The 24906-nt window shown below is 32.4% G+C and overlaps 1 protein-coding gene across 3 annotated transcripts in view; it reads right to left on the bottom strand.

Annotated features, from left to right (window-relative positions):
* Positions 1 to 559: 559 nt before the first annotated feature.
* Positions 560 to 24906, bottom strand: part of LOC124544036 (zinc transporter 1) — a 34224-nt gene continuing 9877 nt past the window's right edge. The window contains exons 4-10 of one of the 3 annotated variants that reach the window (XM_047122424.1): positions 22813 to 23064; positions 17385 to 17560; positions 13725 to 13837; positions 7908 to 8031; positions 7341 to 7436; positions 3154 to 3299; positions 560 to 1748 (exon numbers count right to left, since the gene is read on the bottom strand). In XM_047122424.1, coding sequence (XP_046978380.1) covers positions 1703 to 1748; positions 3154 to 3299; positions 7341 to 7436; positions 7908 to 8031; positions 13725 to 13837; positions 17385 to 17560; positions 22813 to 23064 — 953 coding nt within the window. In that variant the 3' untranslated portion in view covers positions 560 to 1702. Of the gene's footprint in view, positions 1749 to 3153; positions 3300 to 4574; positions 4859 to 7340; positions 7437 to 7907; positions 8032 to 13724; positions 13838 to 17384; positions 17561 to 22812; positions 23065 to 24906 lie in introns of those variants that run through there. The other 2 variants (XM_047122426.1, XM_047122425.1) reach the window with 2 other exon arrangements.

Raw genomic sequence — 24906 nt, 5'->3', positions numbered from 1 at the left:
ACGTAGGAGGATACTGAGTAGAAAGATGTGGTATAAATTCCGAATGTGAATAGGATATCGAAAAAAATTTAAACGAGTCTCAGGACTAATGTCATTTGTTAAAATTATGGTATTATTTTGAAAAAGAATAATTAGCCGGGTTGTCATGTTTTTTTTTTAATTTATTAAGTTGTCAAGGCTGAATACTCTTCGACAATTCTCAGTTCCGTATGACACGCGCATGAAAAAAAAAATCGTATATATTTAAAAAAAGAATTGTCTGGCCTAATAATACTGGAAATAATAAAATATTGTTTCGATTGTTTGAAGTCGTCGCACACTCGTGTATAGATGACGATAGATAAGATACGATACTATCAATGTGTTAAGACGAACATTGGAAACTAAATTCGTGTCAGGTCAATGACTTTTGTCCTTGGACTCAAATCAACGCGAACGGAATTTAAACGTCATTACAAATTGTTTACCATAAGAAATTGTGTACATTTTTTTTTTCGTTTATCCAATTTTTATAGACGTAGGTATATATGTGTACGTACCTGTGCTTTTTTAATTTTTAATTTTACATTGGACGAAGATTTGTCGTTTATGCGATTGTACAAATGCCCTTATTTATCACTATGAATTCTAACGCCAGCTCACGAATACCGAAGGCTTATATTAAACATACGAATATATTGTATAATTACGATGTATCTATTTATCAGATTATATTGAAATATTTAAATAAAGAAACATGTTAATTGTACTTTTGTACTATTTTTTTAATTAAAATTAATTTTTCGTAAATTAAAAACAGAAAACAGGACAGTTTTTATATTATCTGTATTTACTAGGCGTAATAATATAAAGGATTAGGCTGTATAGAAAAAAAAAAACAAAAAAAATAATAATCCAACAGTGTTATTCAGTTTGCTATGCCTAATCATTTATAATATATCGCTTATAAGCTATTAACCCTGACATACTTGTCTTGTAGACTATAAATTATATTAACACAATTCATCACTATTACCGTAAAAGGATTTTTTTTTAATATAGAACCAACGTGATTTGGTACATTAACTAACACACAGATGTGAAATGCTTATGTCTACGAACACATTGTTGTTTTTTTTGAAATCTTAATTTAGTAAAACGATTCTAATAAAGGGTGAGAGTCCAATAGAGTATTTTCGGACCCAAAAAAAAATTAGATTTATAGCGCGATGAGATGATTAATTTTCAATATTAAATATATTACGAATTTTAATTTTTAATATTGTTTTGTGCTAGGTAAGTACAAGGAATGAAAACCTTGTACCTTTGCCTAAAAGTCCGACGTTTTTCGACATAAGATCTCCTTTTCGCGGTCTATATAATATTATGTCAATTTTTGGGCCGAAACACTCCTTTGTGGACGTCTCATCTATTTATTAATTATTTTATAGTATGTTAAAGCAGTCCTCAGTTATGAGATATTTGTTATATCAGAATACGAAATTTGAAATTATTTGTAAGATACAAATAATTTTTCGTCAATTGAAAACGGATCTAAATTTTATTACATAAATGATTTATAATCTTTACTCATCGCCAACATTTATTTCATACATTTCATTCATTAAAAAAATTACCTATTTATGTGAGTGATATTATTTGTGTAAGTTTGAATTTCACAGCTAATGTGTAACGTGTCGTGGGGGCACTATGCGGCTGCATGTCACACGGCCAGACGACCGTCTGGCATCGGCGAGGGTAGAAGGGACCTGAAAAATAATAAATTTATAAAATCTGATCATCAAAAAAGAAAACAAATATTGACATATCTAATAAAAAAATACTACTACGGTCTGTGAGTGTGTAGTAGTTGGTAAATATTTTTTACGAAGTAGTATACGCACACGCGCGAAAAAAAATTATGGTCATGCACACTAAGATAATAAAATTGGCTTGTTTATTTTAGTTATATTATACTATTTAATAGTACCAAACTTTCTAAATACAGTACGGTACGACACAACTTAGATGTAGCATCGGCAAAATTCGTAAAACCGATCACATCCGAATTAAGTACCCTACCCCAATTTACCAATATTTATTTCTTATGTGAATATGATCTTTACGCAAACGTAATACTTGTAATATCACATGACCGAATATATTCGTCAATTTGACACGATTTACATGCACTTGTTTTCTCTAACTCGAGAATCTATAGCGACGAATAGCGTTGAATGGCGTGACATGAAGCCATTTCTATTGGTTGTATAAATCGGCAGGAATCGGTTTTATTGAATTTGACGATGCTATATCTAAGTTGTATTGTACTATACATAAATAATCTAAGACATACACATGTATAAAGTTATGAATGATATAGATTATAATGTTTACAGTCGACTTAAAAGTTTCGTGTAATGTAATAAAATTATATTTGTATAATGCTGACGTAAGTTGCTCTCTATCTGAGAAATAGAAACAGTTTGAGATGACATTATTAAAATCGTATAATTTTATTCATCGGCCTCAATGTTTTCCTAACCTAGTAGTGTATAGATTGTAAATAGTAAAGCATATTTGTTTGTCCTATATTCATATCTATAGAAGTTGCTATGAAATTTGGTACACGAAATTATTCAAAATATTAAAAAAACCTAAGAGTTGTAAAGCTTAGCTATACCTAGCTTAGCTATAACACACTCACATCTGACCATAAGAAACGGGCGTTATTTGCCAGATGTTTAAACCCAGCCATATAAGGGATATGATTAGCAGTATTACAATAAAAGAAAATTATTAAAATTGTCTTTGTCTTAATCTCATGGTCTTTGTTACATGTTAGATTTTTCTTTTATCTATAATATTTCGTTAAGAAAAAAAACGCTATCCTTAATGGGAAAGGAGGCCTTATATAATTTACAGGCTGTTACTTTACTTTTCTTTTTTTATATGTATAATATTTGACAGTACCTACATGAAAAGTCTACGTGAGATTATCTAGTGTGACGAAGGATTCCGCAACAATAGTCCCTATATATTATGTAGTTTAATTAGTAGTTAAACGAGGCAATAACTTAATAGTGCTGAAAAACTTATTCGGCCATCACAACTAGTCGAGTTGAGATGGCTATATTATCATCTGAACGTACTTAATGAAGATATAATCCTCACCCGCACTCTAACGCGTCCAGATTCCTCGCAGTGGCATTCCCTTGGCCGGCGGTACCAAGGTTCGAACTGATCGACTCCGTCCGCGAGCCCATGTTTCTCTGCCTGCATAGATACGGAGTGACCGTTGGGGACGGGGTACTTTGTTTCTGAAAATAATAATCAGTATTAGAACTCAAAGATCAATAAACCAGAATAACTAATGAAGCTAATGATGATTATGAATGTGATGACAAAGTATATTTGGACGGCGAAATTTTATACGGAAACTGTACATATAAAAGTTTCAATCTTTTTGTAAAGAAATAGATAAATTCATAAAACATTAATGAAATATGTATATTTCCGACTAATGAATGTTAAATAGATTACTATTGAACTAAAATGATAGTATAAATAACATGACCTGAAGTCAGAAGATTAAGTAGTCACCTGACGAGAATCCAGGATTTTATCTATTACTTCGTTGAGGAATCCATCACAATGTTTGGAACATTAAAATCAAGCTTAATCAATGTGACTATAAAATCGAATTAAAACTATACATAAATATTAATATTGATATCGAAAATTGCTTCAGAATTCAATAATATATTCTCGATTACAAACATTGTAAATTATCTATAATTTTCATCGTAAAAAAGGTCAAATCAATTTTCGAAGATTAGTCATAAATACACATTCATATCGATCGATATACATGAAAGGGCATATATTTAATATTCCATTGTGTATTATGTAATCATCATTGTAAATACATATTTGTAATTCGATTAAATAAACATAAATGACATTTCAAAGTATTGATACCACAGATAAAATATTGCTATCGATTCAATTCGTTAAAATAATATGTAATCAAAAATTAAATACAACTCGTATTATATTACTGTAATTTTATTTAAAACAAAATTATGCCAATAGTTTGACATTGTATCGTTATCGAAATAATTAAAGTAAAATTTGAGGTCAAATTCAAGAGCGTTGCTCGAGTGAAACATATTGCAAAATGGGATTAGGCACGGCACACGTGCCTTAGTTTTTCATAATTGTTTCGATATAAGTAGTTAATTATACGTACTTTAGGTATGTTACAGCACCTTGTTAACTGTAAATATCTCAAAATCGATATGTTATCAGTGACGTCACGGCATTGTTCATGATATTCAATTGCTAATGTGAGTTTCTTTCACATCGGTGTCGATTTTTATGATACTATTTCGTTTTTGTTTTAAATCTTTAATCAGTGGTCAATATATTTGAATAATTTAGCTAATCTTTTAAGTGGCATTTATGTAATATTGATTTCGAAGATTAGTGTATTTTCATGTATCAAAATCATAAGTGTTCGAATGTTTTCAAGTGTTGTATTTATAAATAAATCAAAAACATACATATTTTGCTATTTTTAATAAATTTTATACACATATAACAAATAAACTTTGGCACACTGAGGTAAAAAAAACTAACTATGATTTTTTTACAATTAACACGATTAAAACGATTTAACAATACAACAATATCAATTATTAAAAATATATCACATTTTCTTTATACTAAAATAACAATATTCTTCATAAGACAACGAAGTCACAATAAATTCTTCAAAAGTTGAGTGTCGGAGGTAGACATTTTGAGGCCCGAACGCATTAGAAGCATCTCCTTGAAAAATATTTTAACGAACCCTTATCGTGTCTAAACTGAAAAACTGCAAGTTAAAAAAAAACAATTCTTTGGAAATATTTGAATCTGTATGTTATCAAAGCAATCGCTGATAATTACAATAATATAATGTCATACTATTAACTATATCTCAATCCAACGTACTTTAATATAAATTCATTTTAAATGCATACATAATTTTTGTCTGTGTTAAGGCAAGTAAATGGAGTTGTCAGTAAATTATTATCATCGCCCATACACTTTTATAGGTGTAAATCATCGTAAAGGCGAAACCAACTACGGGATAAAAGATGTTACGTCCTTTTAGCCTGTTGTTATCCTGATTACTATCTTTATTTATTGATTTTTATCAGTAGACGAAAATGGTGAGTGGATGGTCCCTTGCCCGATGTATGCTCATCGAAACACCACCAGTCTTAATTATACTGGTATTAGACAGTGAAAGACACAAATAAAGCAAGCTCATGTTTGGGGATTCGACAGCTTTTTCACATAAACGCATTCAACATACATATTGTTTAAACATACAAAAGTTAATTGTATAGCTGATCGGATGATCAAAGATGCTTAAATTTTCTGGCCTAAAAATTTTGCCAAGAACTATCCTACAATTAAAAGGATAATTTAAAAAAAATACTCTTTCTTTTTTTTTTGCACCTTACTTTCTCAAGTCGTCATCGTTTTTTTTGACTTATACCGTTTCATACTTCAAAAAGATCTAAACCCTATTTATGAAGAATATGCTTGTTTTTATTAAATTATTTAGATGTCGTTCATAGCACGTGTTATTTTTAAATAAGTAGTAGTCAAAAGGAAACGGCAGGAGTCTTAAAAAATAATAATACGTGTACGTCACAGGACGAGGGACATAAGTGATAATTGAAATTAATTTGAACATTCTTAAGAAAGTGGCAAGCCAGGCTGACTTGCACTATAACGCGTTACGTAACGAAGCGATTTATCCTCCCATAAGAAGTTCTAATCTAGTATGACTAGTAAAATAAGAAACATATTTTATATATTTGTTCCTCCATGTTCAGGTTTCGCTGAAGAGAAATATAAACAACCCTATATGTAATATTTGAACTCATTGATAGCGACTTTATTCCATTCAGGAACAGTAATGGATAAGTATATTTACATTATTTCATCGTCACACACTAACTAATTATAATTTAGCTGAAACTAATAATTATTAGTTCTAATTTTGCTATAGCTAAGGCTGTTGCTAAGATGTCATATATATAAAACCTGAACGTACATGAGTCATTGAATTTTTCCACGTTATACAACGATTAGATAATATTATTGTCGATTTCGAGACGTCCATTTTAATCGCGTTATGTCATTTTTATATCAAATTGCAATTGGCAAGTGATAAAAGCCTTATTTCAATAAAATCGCCAGCATACTTGGTCAATATTAGTGGCTTGTTGTAATACGTTATTATGTATGTGTTTATAATAATGGCATTAATGGCAATAAATTATTGGGTCAACTAATAGGAAATGTCGCGTCACGAGACTCTTGGAGTTGAAATCAGAAGCAAACAGACAAAATGCGAATTCCACTTGCGTCTGAAAGTTAATTAACATACTACATATGGCGGAACAAAACTCCACAAATGCAATGCACAACACATTTTCACAATACACCAACTACACCAACAAAATAGAGCAACGAAACAAGAGCTGATGCATCTAAATCAAATTAGTAATTGTATACTGGATGATGTTTTCGTGGACAAAATAATATTCACAAAATATGTATACAATACAATATAAGGATCTTATTTTTCAATATCCACTACAACTGAAGGAGGAAAAGAGACAAAAAAGCCTTTGATAGAGATTTTCCATATATTTTATCTCTGCTATATTCAGACATACTATAATCGATTCTCCAAGTAATATATTTGTCTACAAAACCACACGATTTATATTAACCACAACAATACACTTACGTTGAACTTTCAGATTTTCTAAAATATATTCGCACATATACAATGAAAAGTGACACAGATTATATATCCTTGTCAATTGTAAGAAAAAATAATATTTTATCATTACCAAATATTATGTATATTTCAAATTGAAATCAATTTTAAGATTATTTTTTGTACATGGCAACACTCATGTTCCATGTTGTACATAACTTTTACTGTACTGGTGATTATTTGATATTTAAGGTTTTATTTATGTTTTGGTATATTTAAAACAATATTGCAGTAATTACACGCGTGTATAACATTCAATAAAAAATATTTCTTTCATTAAAAACTCTGTACCGTTGAATTAACTCGTTAAGCTATAATAGCATATCATTTTTTGTCTTTTATCCTTCTTCAATTATAATGGAACCAGTCAATCGGATGTCAGGAAGACGAAATGCTTTAACTTGTCCTAACATAAAACCAAGTATTATCAAGCTGTCTAGCGTAGGGCTTTAAACTTTAATGGATGTGTGTGGCGCAGTGTGTCATGGGTGAGTGAGTCAAGTGTGGTTACCTGCTGGTTGGGTCCGCAGCACGTTGCGTTGTGACACAGGTCGTTGGGCGGACAGTGCAGCGCGCACGGCGCCTCTGCTGACGCGCCGCTCATTATCTACGGGAAACATTTGTCACATTATTGGTGATGCTGGAGCTAGGAGCCGATATGCCCCAGTGGTTAGAGCACGTGCATCTTAAACGATGATTGCTGGTTCAAACCCAGGCAAGCACAGCTGAATTTTCATATGCTTAATTTGTGTTTATAATTCATCTCGAGCTCGGCGGTGAAGTGAAAACATCGTAAAAAACATTTCCATCATGAAGAAAAACGTCGTTAGGTAATATTATTCCTTAATTCAATCAACAGTTGATAAATTAATTAGAAAAAAAAAACTTCAAAACCGTCCTTTAAACGGGAAATAATTATGGAATTATGATAAATACAATCATGTAAAAAATTTATACAACTTTGACCAAATCGTATCGTATTGACAAAAGTTCTATTGTTCATTATTCTCAAAACAATGAATGGAGATTATTCGCTGACCCATAATATCGCGAGTAACTAGATAAGACAAATGTATACCTCGTTGCCGTCCAGAGGCAGTTCCACGAATTCCGGCTGTATGGTCGTCGAGTGAATTCCTTCGTTGTGAAAGAACTCCTTAACTTTTTCTGCAATCTTCATGTACTCCGATAAATTTCTACACCTATAAAGAAAACGTTAAATTATTTACACTCCTTTGAAAGTAACACTGACAACCTCTCACCGTCTAATCTAAAAAATGGCTTAATCTATAATAATATGAAGTTAATATTCTAAAGAACTTAGTTAATATCCAATATTTTATTTCCTCCTTAAGATGAAGCTTATGTAGTGTTGCTTAGTATATGGGAAAACAAAAGCACAACAGATCACAAATCATATCACTTTTGCGCTTTGTTTAACGTATTCTGCTTAACTAAAAAGTGCATATAAATACATGAGATGACTCGTGGAAAACTAGTTCCTCGTATTTTATAACCTGGGTTCCTTCAAACATGAAGAGGTATCCTACAAACTAGGTAAGGTAACTAGTTCATTTTAACTGACTGTATTAGCCGTCTTCGAGTGGAGTGGAGTCAGTCACAAAAAGAAAGATTACCTTGCTCTTGGCTGCCTTTTGTTACCATATCGTTGAACATAATTTCCAAACCGAATAACATTAAACGGCGATCAATTAATTTCAAAACACGATGACGTTTCAAACAAAGACATGATTCACTGTTATTAAAACAATCGCTCGCAAATATATAACTCATCAGCTTCGAAGACAATGCCTTTGAATTCGCTGCCAATGTTATCAGGATCAAATCGTGATAAAGTGAAACTTTAGTCACTCGCGTAAGTAGCCTGCGACTCGTGTCGTGATATTATATTTGTGTTTGTAAAATTTAATAGTTTACAACATACACGTTGCCGTTAATTAAACAACATTTATTTTCTCGAATAACATTTATCTTTTAATTTAATATTAAATTATTAGCATACATGTATGTAAACAGGTATAGTACGACACAACTTAGATGTAGCATCGGCAAAATTCGTAAAACCGATCACATCCGAATTAAGTACGCTATGCCAAATTGTCAATATTTATTTTTCATGTGAATATGATCTTTACGCAAACGTAATAACTTGTAATATATATGATATTATAATATAACAACCTAATATATTTGTCAATTTTACTCGTCAGTTTAAATGCACTTGCTTTCTCGGGTTGACGCGAGAATCTATAGCGACGAAAAGCTTCGAATGGCGCGATAGAGAGCTATGTCTATTGGTTATATAAATCGGCAGTAATCGGTTTTATTGAATTTTCCCATGCTACATCTGAGTTGAGTCGTACTAAACGTATGTATAGAAAAAGTGATATCCTAATATTATAAATCTACATTCCGATTCGGCGGTAACTTTCTTTTACATTTAGTTCTATAAAATGACGATTCAGAAATCCGATCGAGTAAAATATATTTAGATTTCGACAACGTAACCACTCAACAGACCTTAAAAATAAATATACAATAAATATATACATAAATACCTAATACCCGATTACCGCCCACTTCACACGTGGCTGGAACTTATTTATGTATGTATGAATATGTACATTCAAATTTAATTTCGACTCAATAAATAAGATTCGAAATTATATTCCTTTTTTATTACATACATTATGGTCACCTCCGAGGATCATAAAATACACTATCTATTTTGTAAATAAATAAATTGTTGTGTAAATAGAAGCGTATTTGCGTCTTCCAGATGCTGCACGCGCAATCAAACTACATAGACGAGAAAAACAAGTTAAAAATATTAAAAGCGGAGTAATGGGCGAAAACAGCATATTTTTAGCGATAGACTTAGATATTTCAATGCGAGCCGTTTGGAGACCGATCGACCTACATAGCGTATCCTTATTATTGTCATCTTACATAAATAATATTACAATATACTTTAGTAAATTTCAAAGAAGCACCTAAAAATATCATAGGGATAGCGATTATTTGTAAAGATAAAGTAATATTGTAAAGAAGAATAAGAGCTAATATTTAATCAGACTAAGAATCAGTGGCATCATGTTTTAGATTCAGTTTAGCCTGGAATTGTCGAACAATCATCCTAGTATATCATTTTATCTTTTTTCACCACGAACCATTCTTAACTAGATCGCGTTGTGTAGAAATGCACCAACCCCAGGGCGCTAATTTTGGTTATTCTGATTTAGACGTACTTATAAACTTATATAGTTTAAAAAAATTACTGTAAAATAGTATTTTCTCTTTTGTATATATAACAAACTTAATTGATGCTACTATAGAAAAACGTACGAAACATGTCTCCACAATATGGTCCAACTAGGAGAATTATATTGTTCAAGTGTGTAGTCTATGACCATAAATTGATGGCTATGGCCGGACTAATGGGTAACAAATTTCAAACTTTGCCTTTAAAAACCAACAAGTATTTATGTGTCCTAATGATATACGTCACAATGAAGATGCACATTTGTATCCAGACTAGTGATAATTCGTAAATATACATTAATCGCGTTTTAAATCAGGGACAAATAAATACGCCGGCGCATTGGTTCACTGACACTCGAGTCGGGACAAAGGCTCTTGGATAATCGCCAAAAGAATTAGTTCCGAAATGTTGAAAACACAGCGGGTAAATTCGTTCGTGTTTATATTATAAATTCTGCTCTACTATATCGACGTATTGAATTTGAGAGTGTTGATTTAATCACATACACGTGTTTTAGTATTAAGATCGGTTGTCGCGGGGCTATTATCAAAACGGTTTTTTTATGGTATAGGTTGGCGGACGAGCATATGGGCCACCTGATGATAAGTGTTCACCATCACCCATAGAGAATGACGCTGTAAGAAATATTAACTATTCCTTACATCGTCAATGCGCCACCAACCTTGGGAACTAAGGTGCTATGTCCCTTGTGCCTGTAGTTACACTGGACTCACTCACCCTTCAAACCGGAACACAACAATACTGAGTACTGTTATTTGGCGGAAGATTAACTGATGAGTGGGTGGTACCAACCCAGACGGGCTAGCACAAAGCCCTACCAACAAGTGAATATAAATCACACGGAATTTCGACAATCGTTCTAATTTCATACGATATCACGTGCCAATTTCGGTTACATTGTAATAACATTGGATATATTCAGTCGTATTATAAATAACCATAGTTAATTCATAATTGTATAATGATTATATTGTACGATAGGAAGAATCTCGCTTCTTGAATCGACGTGATATTGACAGTGTCATTTTAACCGTCATAACACAACTAAAAAGTAATTCATTAATGCATTTATAATACAAATTAACCTTTATTAGCTGTTCTTCAACATAATATTATCCTTTTTTTATATTTACTTGATTACGTGATCGATACTTGGGGCTTTGTGCAAGCCCGCCTGGGTAGGGTACCACCCACTCATCCGATATTCTACCGGTAAACAACAGTACGCAGTATTGTTGTGTTCCCGTGAATAGTTAATATTTCTTACAGCGTCATTGTCTATGGGTGATGGTGACCACTTACCATCAGGTGACCCATATGCTCGTCTGCCAACCTATTCCATAAAAAAATGTTTGTTAATAACCTGCCAGCATATATAATACTAAACAGATGATAACAAAATAAAAATAGTTGTGTACTCAATTACTTTTAAATACTACACGTATCTGTACAGCATTGTCGATCTTATATACTTATAGCCTTATATATGTACATGTAAAGAATGGCTTAAAATATAAAATACTACCTATAAGTAGGCTCATAAAAGCAATTCTGAGTCGTCATTTTACAGTAAATTAAATGTGAAGCCACAGATTCGAAAAATATATTCTACAAAGAAAAACCGGCAAGAAACTCAGTAATTACTCTTTATTTATTCCTTAACCGTAAAATTATTAGACGGAAGCAGAAACATTAGTAAATATCATTAGTAAAAATGTATGCAAGAACGCTATCAGTCACTTATTTGATACCCAGCCAATCGCCTGATCAGATTAAAGCAATCAACTGTATATTGTATCATTATTAATATAGAACAAGTCGGAACAAGCGTCTGTACATTTGTTTGTCGCACGAGTCCCATGTTACATTGTTGATAAAGTTTGAACTCGCGACTATCTCGTTATCAGTACATAATAAAAGGCTTTCATTATCAAATTTCTGCCATTTAAATATTTAATCTGTATCGCAAATATTAATTTTAATTATGTTATGGTACGAAAAAATACATCTGAAGGTTTCGAGTAACGGAGTCAATGTCGAACGACGAAATAATCTTATCTCGTGAAAAAGGAACAAAACGGTCATCGGTACACATTATTAATATACATCGTCGTAAAACTAGAGATGCCATTAGTATTGAAGCTCAAATGAGTTGGTCTGTGCCATAGTAGCTACAAAACACATAAACTAATTTTAATTCTTTTTTCGTCATTCGATAGCTGGTTTAATCGAGATAGAACAGTAAAAAATATTTAGAAATTTAAAAATTACCCCTATTACTGTTGTATGATTATGATATACATAAATATAAAGTCCAAACATTTGCTTATTTGCTAAATATAAAGTCATATGTATTATGTGTATTTAAATGACTAATTACATCTTAATCAATTTATTGTATTGACAATATCAAATGGTCTAAAATGTGTTTTAAAATTACATATATATTATATTGAAACAATTTTTATTATATGCTTCAACCTCAAACCTACCTATAGAATGGCTAACCAGTCATTTCTACCAATGTTAAAAAATATCCGCACCATACCTGAATACATTGTCATACTCATTTGAGTGATAAAATATATTGTATCTACCTATATACTTTTACATAGTATACAACAAAGTCGCTTACCGCTGTCTGTCCCTATGTATTAGATCTTTAAAATTACAAAACGGATTTTGATGCGATTTCTTTTAATTGATAGAGTGATTCCAGAGGAAAGGTTTTGTGTATAATACACAAACAATATAGGAGAAAAATACTGACAATTTTAAAAGTTTGTAATGTTTATATCGTAAATAAACAATATCTGTAGTATATTTAGAGTCAGTAATGCATCCGTGCGAAGCTGGGTATAGTACGACACAACTTAGATGTCGCATCGGCAAAATTCGTAAAACCGATCACATCCGAATTGAGTACGCTATCCCAAATTATCAAAATTTATTTCTCATGTGAATATGATCCACATGATGATGGCTTACACAACGTAATAACTTGTAATATCGTATGACTTAATATATTCGTCAATTTGACGCGTCGATTTACATGCACTTGCTTTCTCTGACGCGAGAATCTATAGCAACGAATAGCGTCGATTGACGCGATATTGAGCTATTTCTATTGGTTGTGTAAATCGACAGTAATAGGTTTTACATTCATTCCATTGCATTTTCCGCAGCTACATCTATTTTGTTTCGTACTATACGCTAGTTAAGCTATATGTTGTACAGAATGCTTAAGACTTAGAGGAGGTCGTTAAGCGTGTTTTGTTTATTTATTTATTTATTTATTTATTTTGGAAACATACAGTAACTATTGAATACAAAAAAATTTTGTTAAAATTTTTGTTTCCTATGTTAAATAATTCATACAATTTTTACAATTACAGTATAGATGCAAATAATTATTATTAAAATTTTAAATTTAACAAAACTAATTTAAATTAAATTAAATCGTACTTTAAAAATAGATAAGACATATTATATTGACATTGACTAATTAAAAATTAAGTAAGGCAGTTATCTATCTATCTATATATATCTATCTAGTTATATATATCTATATAGTTAGTTATCTATAATTACCTAATATGAGCGCTCGCGATGATCCTGTCGCCGGCGAGCTGCCACACGTGGAATTCGTGTACAGCGAGCACGCCGTCCACTTTTTCCAGCAGACGTCTCTGTATCGCGTCAACCTGATGAACGAATACTTCTTAGAGATTTGTAGTTTCTTGCCGGTTCTTCTCGGTAGAATCTACTTTCCGAACCGGTGGTAGCTTCACTTAATTGTTAAATGACGATTCAAAAGTGCTTGTAAAAGCTCACTTGAATAAAGTATACTTTGATTTTGATTTGATTTATGTACATTTACAGAAGATGATAAAAATAGTGTCATATTATGACACACAAGTGTAAAATAAACAAATAAATATTGGACAACATCACATACATTACTCTGATCCCAATGTAAGTAGCTAAACCACTTGCGTTATGGAAAATCAGAAGTAACGACGGTACCACAAACACCCATACCCAAGACATATAGAAAAGTAATGATTTTTTTCTACATCAACTCGGCCGGACATCGAATCCAGGACCTCAGAGTGGCTTACCCATGAAAACCGGTGTACACACTACGACGGTCGTTGTCTGACAGTATAATAAAATTGTTCGTGCGCGCGCACGCTCTCGGTTCGGACAAGTCGCCGACCAATAGCATAAAAATAAACTTAATTTTATGCTATTGATTGGCGGACGAGGTTATGGGCCACCTGATGCTAAATGGTCACCATCACCTCATAGACAATGGCGCTGTAAGAAACATTACCCATTCATTTCATCGACAATGCGCTACCAACCTTGGGAACTAAGATGTTATGTACCTTGTGCCAGTAGCTACACTGGCTCACTCACCCTTCAAACCGGAACACAATTACAACTACTGTTGTTGGGCGGTAGAATATCTGATGAGTGGGTGGTACCTACCCAGACAATGCACGAAGCTCTACCACCAAGTATAAGTATAGACGTGTGAAAGCATTCGAGTATTTATTACGTGCATGCACTAACACAGTTTTCTTCCATTTTTTTCTTCCATTGTACAATAATCCGTCAAATCAACATTCGGAAAGCTGGATTAAATGACCAATAGATATACGAGATCAAGACTAATTACGTGTATCGATAATGCATTCCATTCATTGATATATAATATTTATATTATATATTTAAACTTATTTATTAATCTAAGTTATGTTGTGATACGGTCGCCATAATTGTTTTTTTATTTATGCTTTATTTATTGTGGAATACAATAAATACATATTTGATGTTTTATAGTATCATGTGATATTACTAATTGAACAATAAAAATCAAATAAAAATTTCAATATATTTATATTATATCTTCAATGCAATTGCATTTTTCTTATCACATTTAAATACACACTGTTTTACGTTGTTCATTATGAGCTGTAGTTTAATATTAGATTTACGAAATTTTATTAATTTTGTCATTATTTCCGGTTGCTCATATTTCGATAACACAATAATAACACTTAGTATTATGTTGGAAATAATCGAATTCATTGATTAAGAGGCGGTTAGTGTGTCAGAACCTTAACAGTACCACGTTTCGTACATTAAACTATTATCAATCTGCAAATAAGTGATATCCGAGTAAATATATTCAGGTCGCTGAATGTCGTGGCGTCTGTGCGTAGCTACCGTAGACAAGCGCTTATCAACAGCGTTATCTGTGCGTATAATAAAAACTTAGGCCGAGACGTGTCTGTGTGAGGAATATTTTCGGAAATCCATCCTTGTGGCTAATGGCTTTTTCAGGTTTCTATACTACTATACTCGTCCATACTAATGTAATAGATGCGACGAAATAATATGAGCTGAGATGGCCCAGTGGTTAGAACGCGTACATCTTAACCGATGATTGCGGGTTCAAACCCAGGCAAGCACCACTTTATATATGTGCTTAATTTGTGTTTTTTAATTCATCACGTGCTCGGCGGTGATGGAAAACATCGTGAGGAAAACTGCATGTCTAATTTCATCGAAATGCTGCCACATGTGCATTCCACCAACCCGCATTGGAACAGCGTGGTGGAATATGTTCCAAACCTTCTCCATAATGGAAGAGGAGATCTTATCTCAGCAGTGAGAAATTAACAGGCTGATACTTTACTTTAATAGATGCGAAAGCCACTCTAACTATCTTGCTTCACGGACAAACCATTAAACCGATTTTGATGAAAATTTGTATGTACCAAACATGAACTCCAAGGATAGGTGCTGAACACCTATCAACTAGCCCCTAAAATCGCGCGAAGCCTGAACACTTAATATATAAATCCCCGAACAGCAGTACCAAGTGTTGTGTCAGTTTGAAAAGCAACCAAGCCGATTTAAGTACAAGTACATGGGTCACAGCATCATAGCAACCCAAGTGGATGCTGCCGACTATGGTACACATGGCTAATCCGCAAAACGGAAATAAGAATAAAATCATCACCAACAAGAGAAACGAGAATGCCAGTGAGCAGTTTGATCGGGTGAAGTCAGAAAAATATTGACTCAATCGTTGAGGGTTATATCAAGCCCATGAGAATTATCGCGCGAGAACCAAGGCTTACTTCCATTGGGTTCACTTGGGTTAAAATAGTGTGAATATGATAATTATATAAAGAGTCGAGATGGCCCAGTGGTTAGAACGCGTACATCTTAACCGATGTTTGCGGGTTCAAACCCAGGCAAGCACCGCTGATTCATGTGCTTAATTTGTCTTTATAATTCATCTCGTGCTCAGCGGTGAAGGAAAACATTGTGAGGAAACCTGCATGTGACAAATTTCATAGAAATTCTGCCACATGTGTATTCCACCAACCCGCATTGGAACAGCGTGGTGGAATATGTTCCAAACCTTCTCCTCAAAGGGAGAGGAGGCCTTTAGCCCCGCAGTGGGAGTTTACAGGCTGTTGCTGATGATAATTATGACATATAATTTAAATTTCAAGGTTTTTGTTATTATAAAACAATATCCGATCGGTAATAAAAGTACTCACAATAACAATTTAGTTTAGTTTCAAACATAAAATCATAAACTTAACAGCTTATTGTTTGAAGTGTTTATGATGATAATATATTCTCACTTGAAAGAAATACACTAAGTTACGCATATTAGGACAAAACGTGCACACCTTCAAATTGTTTTCAATTAGCAACGGTAATATACTGATACGGTACCGTGGCACAATACTTTATAATTAAATGCCTTTAAATATAACACAGGGTTAAGATCTCTTCATGTTTCCATGCCATAAGTGCAGGTATCCTTACGATATATTCCTTCACTTTTGAGCAATTTATATTTTGAGTTCTACGTGTTAAAATCACTTGACGTTGACTCATGATCTTGTGGTTATGCAAGTAACCAAAATTCTACCAACCTGGCAAGGAATTCTACCTCACCAATACGAACGTTTTACGAATACCACGAAAATATTTTTCAATGTTTTTTTTATTTACAATTACATTAAAGATGAAAGATTAATTAAGCGTTTTTTAAGCACTAATAAGTCATCATCATCAGCCCCTTTTTGTCCACTGCTGGACATAGGCCTCTCCAAGTGCACGCCACTGTGGTCACTTATAAGTAGGTACCATAAGACAATAATAAAAAAGTCTGTCTACCCAAAATAATATACAATATTGAAGTGAATATAGTCTCACCTGTATGTGTGTCGGAACTGTCTGAAGGAGGATGAGGGCGGATTCCCTCAGCAGCGGCCACACGGAGGCAAGTATCAAAATGACTAGAACTATACTGAGAGCCGGATCGATGTAGTACTTGTACTCCCAATTCGTGAGCCAGACCACCAGCGCCGAACTCACAACTATTAGCGAACCTAGAAAAATATCACATTTGAACATTTAAAATCTGACCAGTATAAAATACTTCATTGTATTATAAAAAAAAAACAATCAAATTCGTTCTCAAATCAAAAGTGTTCTATTTTCAAATTAGCTTTAGTTTATTAATTTAACGAATCAATTTAGTAATCGATATTCTTAACGTTAATACTAGCTGTGCACACGGCTTCACGCGCGTTTGAATTAAATAAAAAAAGTTATTATTGTAGTCTAAATTATAATTAATCCTTATTACACCTAAGGAATACTTATGATATATCTAGTTTTACAACGATGTATATTAATAAGGTTTACCGATGACCGTTTTGTTCCTTAGGACTAAAAAAGAAAGCGCCATTAAAATCAGTCTAGCCGTTCCAGAGTTTGGTTACAACAAACAAACAGATAAATATTGAAACATGTTAATTAGGTATATGTATCATGTATTTTAATATTACAAACAGACACTCCTATTATATTTGACAAGGAGAACATTATAATACTTCAAACTTGAGGTTCAATAATATCCGAAGTTTGACCGCAAGGCGCTCAGCGTCTAACGGTCGTGAAGGTCGAAAAACAACTTCAAATAACTTTCAAGTAATAGTGCATTACTGTCGTGAATTGCATTTTACAAATTGTTTACTGTCTATTGAAACTTATACGAGCGATCCTTTGTTAGACATTGTATCTATAAATATATTAGGACATAATTATAATTCTTTCATACAGTTTTATCATATAAAAATGCAATAAATACTTATAAAAACCCTATTTGTTTCATCTATTAATTATATACACTTACTTTTTATTTAATATGTGCATTGTACATATTTGGATTATATATATATTTATTTATTGTTTATCTCTGTTAATACCCAATAATAAATAATTTTAATCAAAATACTTTATCCGTATAAACTTTGCTATTAATATATAAAGGTAAAGAAAGTTATACTTGATTAACTTTTTTAATATATTTAAAAATAAATTTGGATCTCAATTTATCAAAATTCTATTTTTATAAATATAATTGATATTATTATAAATACAAACAAAAAGCTCGATAGGCCTATCCGACCTTGAGCGTTTAGCAATATCTGATAGCGTGGAAATGAGTTACAATAATAGGTGATGACAATAATGAGAGATTACTCGATAACACCATAACAGTGTTTCTCAAACCACGGTTCCAATCTACTACGGAAAAACAAAACAACAGCAAAATACAATTCGTGCATACTAAATGAAAAATCAATAAATTGACGAATGTTTTACGTCATAATGTTAACTTTATTATAACGATTAGAACGAGAATAAATAATTAATTGGAAAGTGAAATTACTCGGATATTTGATTTATATTACTATAAAAGTATTTATACTATTTTAGGAATTAAACTATTATATATTTTAAAATATTCCTTATTCAAGAAACGTATCAAATCACTTTAAAAAAAAAGAATAAAAAAACATCTTTGAAATACAACATTTGTGTTTCATTACGTTGATTATTATTATTCAATTGTTTTTTATTCATCTTGAGTGAAATTTATTGATTTTGTTATGATCGTAAATATGAATTAAATATTTATTGGGTCCCCAATCATTTACTTTGAGAAACACTGACTTATAACATACGTTACGGTTACGGTTAAAGGTGATAACTCAAAATCAATGTAACCGGTCTTAATATGTGATAAGATTTAGCCAAATGTAGTACAAGGTCGCCGTTCGCACGTTTGTTATTTACGATTAAAATAGTGTCAACGGATACCGCGTCTCGGCTCAGACGAAGCAACCGTCGATATGCGAATCTTACAAACGCACTTGGCATACTTGAAATATTTCACGAAGAATAACATTTTGCAACTTTCTATACAATTTCTAGTTAAATATGACATATTAGTGAGAATATGTTCTTTTTTTGAAACACCGAAAAAAACACCTAAATCTATGTATACTTCGTGGAAAGAGTTTTGTCTGTGTATCTCCAAATGGCAATACTAAGTATTGTGTGTGCTGGTTTGAAGGGTGAGTGACCGAGTTGTCTGATCATACAAAAAATCTTAGTCCTCAAAGTTAGTGTAGCGAAACCTCTCTTAATTTAGAATTTTGTGCAAAAAAACTTGGGTACCGGCCCTTGGTCTCATCAAATCTTAGAACATCGGCACCCCAGTAGGTTTCTTAAATATCTGAGGGGATTAATATTTCTCACAGTACCAACGTCTATGAGTCGGAAGCATTTGCCAGTCCTATCGCTGTGATATAGAAAACATGTTTAATGTTAACATCTATTCAGGAAAAATGTCACCTTTAGGAGTAAATTTCGGACAGCCTTGGACTGGAACACATGACTTTTAGCAGAAGAGTGCAGATACACGCATGAGTATGTCATACGAAGGTTTCTTTTAGTTATTTTCGACGGTGAAAGAAAAAGCCGTATATATTGAAAAGTAACCAATGTTTCCACAACCCGTGTAAGGCTATTGTGGAGGACCAAATTCCTAATATTTTTCTCAAGAGGCCTCTCCCTAACAGTTTCTTTTACGTCTTACACGATTACTTTTTATTTAACACCATCATATATAAAATCCCGATTCATTGCACACGAATTTCCTCATTTCAATTCTTGTTACAATCAAAGGAATAAAAACGCTTGTACACAATTCATCATTACATTCATGACTGACAAATATTAAATACAAATTGATCGAATCGTTTTAAACTGAAGCTCCATAAAGGGTCATTCACACCCAGTGTACGTTCGTTTCAAAGGAGTAATATAATTATACACAGTCTTAAATTCTTTAAAGGCGAATGAACATGAATCAACGACCATAAATCTAAGTACAAACGATATGACACGTACACGAATTTGATTTAAATATAAATAACGAATGCATAACTAAGAGGCAAATACCAATTCTCCTGTCAGAAAGATGAGTGCAGCTAAGTTTATTACTTGGTGGTAGGGCTTCGTGCAAGCCCGTCTGGGTAGGTACCACCCACTCATCAGTTATTCTACCGTCAAATAACAGTACACAGTATTGTTGTGTTCCGGTCTGAAGGGTGAGTGAGCCAGTGTAACTACAGGCACAAGGGAAATAAAATCTTAGTTCCCAAGGTTGGTGGCACATTGACGATGTAAGGAATGGTTATTATTTCTTACAGCGTCATTGTTTATGGGCGATGGTGACCACTTACCATCAGGTGGCCCATATGCTCGTCCGCCAACTTATACCATAAAAAAAACAAACGAATTGTACAATAATTTGTAGGTAGAGCATTGTGCAGGTTAATCTGGGTAGGCACCCCCCACTAACCAAATATTCTGCCGCCAAACAACAGAATTGTTGTACTCCGGCAACAGGCACAAGGGACATAACATCTCATTTCCAAATATTGGTGGCGCATTGGCGATGTAAAGTATGGTTAATAATTATAACGTCAAGTGCATTGGTCATCTTGGATCACCTTTAGTGGCTTATTTATATATATTTCCACGTTTAAAACTCGTTTAAATAGGACTAACTATCAATAACACTTTGAATGAAATTAGTCATCAGTCAATGAACATTTCCTCATTTGAAGTTTAATTATAAGACTTCACGCCGTATCTTAAAAAAAAGACAAAAAAGTGCACTGTCATTTTTCTCATTTTAAATCATCTCGAATCTCGATCGTGTGATATCTCAAATAATATTTATGCTGACTTTTTTATTATTCAATAAATCTCATCCCGTTTCTTGCATTTCCTCATTCTGTCTTTTATTTATTATTATTCCTTAGATTCTATGTATGTATTTTGTTAGGACTTTTTATTTAGTTTTTGTTTTAAATAAACTGTTCCTTTTTTCCTTCTATTCTTTCTTATTTATTGATCTCTCCCAAAATGCACATCTTCTACCTTTTTATCTTTTTTCAGTTTGGCAATACATAAACGCCTCCTCACTTTTGAATACAGATATATATTATATTAAGTATATATTATATTTAGTGAGTTTTATTCAATATGCAGAGTGTGTGAATTTCTTTTATATAACTTTAAAATCTTTTATGAATTTTTTTTTTAGTTTAAACTATTAGGTATATGTTTATGCTATTATATATACAGTTTACTTCATGTACCTTTCTACTACAAAACGGTTATTGTATATTTATATATCCTATAAACGGCGGCTTCTTTAAAATAAGTCTTGCATTCCAATACCAGAAAAGAACCTTCCACATTTCCGCCAAATTTAAAACTATGATTAAAGTTTGTTTATCGAAAATCGAATTTCCGTCGCTATCAATGACAAATGCATTTCAATGTAAACCGAAAATTGGTCAATGTTATTTATTTATACAATGGCAACACCGTTAAATAATTTGCGCATTCAATTAGTTTTGTACTTGAACACTGAAATACATAATTAAAAATTTTGTATTTATTGTATCGGTTTCACTTGAAACTCAAATAAGGCACAGTATTTTAATCAACGGTGACTTAAAATAAAAAAAAATCCACTAAATATGGTATTCTTTGCAATCAATTGATCTGATAATCTATGATGACTTTTATTATTATTAATAAGCTGAACCACCGTAAACGAAACCATAGGGGATGGTAATATGTTCCCTTATAGTTTCGTCAAATCTGTTCTTAGCTGTTGTCAAACTTGCCAAGTTTTGTTGTGCTATAGTTTTTGAGTTTATTACGTTGACTTTTTGAGAGGGGTGTTTATTAAATGTATGGGCAACTCACTCCTGCCCAATTGGTAACAACTACATATATTATTTAAAAGTATTATATAAAAATAATCCAGCCAAGTGTGAGTGATACTCGCGCGCAAAAAGTTCCGTTGTTCCATCAAAAACGGCAAAAAAAATCACATTGCATGGGATCCCCCTATATTTAAGCACTTTTTGTTAAAGCGGCATCAGAAATATGTCTTCTGTGAAAATTTCTATCGTCTAACTATCAGTTTATCATAGTTCACGAGATATAGCATTTGAAGCAGGCAGGATCTATTAATTTAAATAATTGTATTAACTAACATGACTATATTTTTTTTAAATATTGAAAAAGAGTAACTACTGAGTTTCTTGCCGGTTCTTCTCGGTAGAATCTACATTCCGAACCGGTGGTAGCTTAAAAGCCCACTTGAATAAAGTACATTTTGATTTTGATTTTGTCACCAACAAACGGACTCGCATACAGAATAGCGGACAGCGGAGTGCTGCCATATAACGAACAAACTTACCTAATGCGTCGGAAAGGACGTGAAGAAAAACTCCCTTCATATTCAAATGTCCTGGATCGGAAGTCGGCCGGGGCGCTTGCTTGCTCGGTATCTTATCTATCTTTGGTGGTACCATCTCGTCGGTTTCTTCAGTATCGGTGGCGGCGTGGCCTAGTGCCATGTCTGCGTTGCTATTCACTAGCTCTGTGAGGTGTCGGACGTTCGCTGGTGGTGGAACACCGCCGTGGGTGTGACCGTGACTGCTACCATGTTCTAGAGAAATAAAATATATATTAAAAATATAATTAGATCGACGATAGTATAGACGAGGCATATTATTCGATACAAGATTTTGTAGATGATAAAAAAGCGTGGAATTAATACCTGTTGACTTCCAGGCAGGATATATTAATTTAAATAATTGTATTAACTAACATGACTTTGTACTTTTTTTAAATAAACAGAGTAACTACTGAGTTTCTTGCCGGTTCTTTTCGGTAGAATCTACTTTCCGAACCGGCGGTAGCTTCACTTTTACAAGTTTATTTTGATTTATACTAGATAAGGTACAGGGCGAGGATGTGAGAAGAAGAGCTGAAGAGCGAACTAGCTGGAATGTGATTTTTAAAGTTTTTGTGGACGAGGTCGTATAATTTTCAGACCGTTAAAGTTCTGCCTTAAAAAGGCGTACAGATTATAAAATCTCTATCTAATAATTTAAAAACTATAAATATCCTATTAGATGAACAAATGCGACCACTATAAAAAAAAATCAAGTTAACCCTAAGGCCTGTGTCTGGGTTTGAAACTTGGAACGAAAAATTGATTTTTTTACTATAACAAACTAATTATAAATTATTGATTGGTTATTGAAACCTACGTTACTTGCCCGTCATTTTAGTTCGATAGTTCAGAGAATCAGAGCGTGTAAACTGGGTTCACATTTGTCATCCAAATGATTTATTGATATACAAACTTTAAACTAATATTTTTTTATATGTAAACGTTCTAAAAAATTGAACGTTTTCTATACCAGTACGTAGCAATTTAGAAAATTAAATTACTCAAAATATTTTCAATTATAATTAATCGAACAAGAATAACAAACAATAAAAAACCAACTCATTCTCGAATTACGAAGACGTCAGTAGCATCTTCCATTATTGCCATGCAAATTTTTGAAACAAGAACCCGTTTTAATTTCGTAGAAGGTGGATGACGGATGAACCTCAGCGAACCAACAGTTTTTTGCTTTTTATAAAAGAACTGCCTTAACTAAACTGAATACATACTTTTCAAGAATTAAACACATACAATGTATCGTACATTCAATTTTTTTTAAATCATTTTTCTAAATCGAAGTCAATAATTTTAAAAATAGAACAAAACCTGTATTATTTAAACAGCCATATATATTCTACAATAATAATTAAATACCGGAACGAGATTGGCAAACTAAAGGATTCGTAAAAATGAAATGACCTAAATTACATCACGGTAGTATTTATTATTTAACTTACATACGACTTTTTTAGAAATATAAGAAAAATCTCAAACGATATCATTTAAAACGTATTTTGATTTATTAAAAAAAAATATATTTTTAAGTGGGTAACATTTGCTTAATAATTACAACACCATGGCCAGTGTTTGTAAAAAAAAAACATTTTTGACAGAACAAAATATATTACTAATATTCAAAATTACGAATCATTAGTACTATGTACGAACCTTATATACTGTTCTATATAATCAATATAGTAAATTGTTGAATACAATAGACGTGTAAGTTTGCGCAAACATAAACGATAACGATAAACGAAATGATTTCAGCGCGTTAATAATAAATCATTAACCGGCTGAACTAATTTCCTTTGTTGTTGTTATGATAACGTACGAAGATACAATCGAATTCGTGTTTAGACACCCAAACAATTAATATCGGTTACACAATATAGATAAAACTATACACCACGTGTAAAAATTATATTCTACATTTGTTTTATAACACGACTGCACGAAAAAAATGTGTAATGATAACAATGTATGTATGTGTGTTTTTTTGTTCCACTATAACTTATAACGATTTGAATATATTTGGATTTAGCTGTCTGT

Source organism: Vanessa cardui, chromosome 4 (genome assembly GCF_905220365.1).
Source record: "Vanessa cardui chromosome 4, ilVanCard2.1, whole genome shotgun sequence".
In the NCBI taxonomy this organism is placed as follows: domain Eukaryota; kingdom Metazoa; phylum Arthropoda; class Insecta; order Lepidoptera; family Nymphalidae; genus Vanessa; species Vanessa cardui.
Note: the sequence above shows the minus strand (reverse complement) of the source record. Positions and strands in the feature narration are given on the sequence as shown.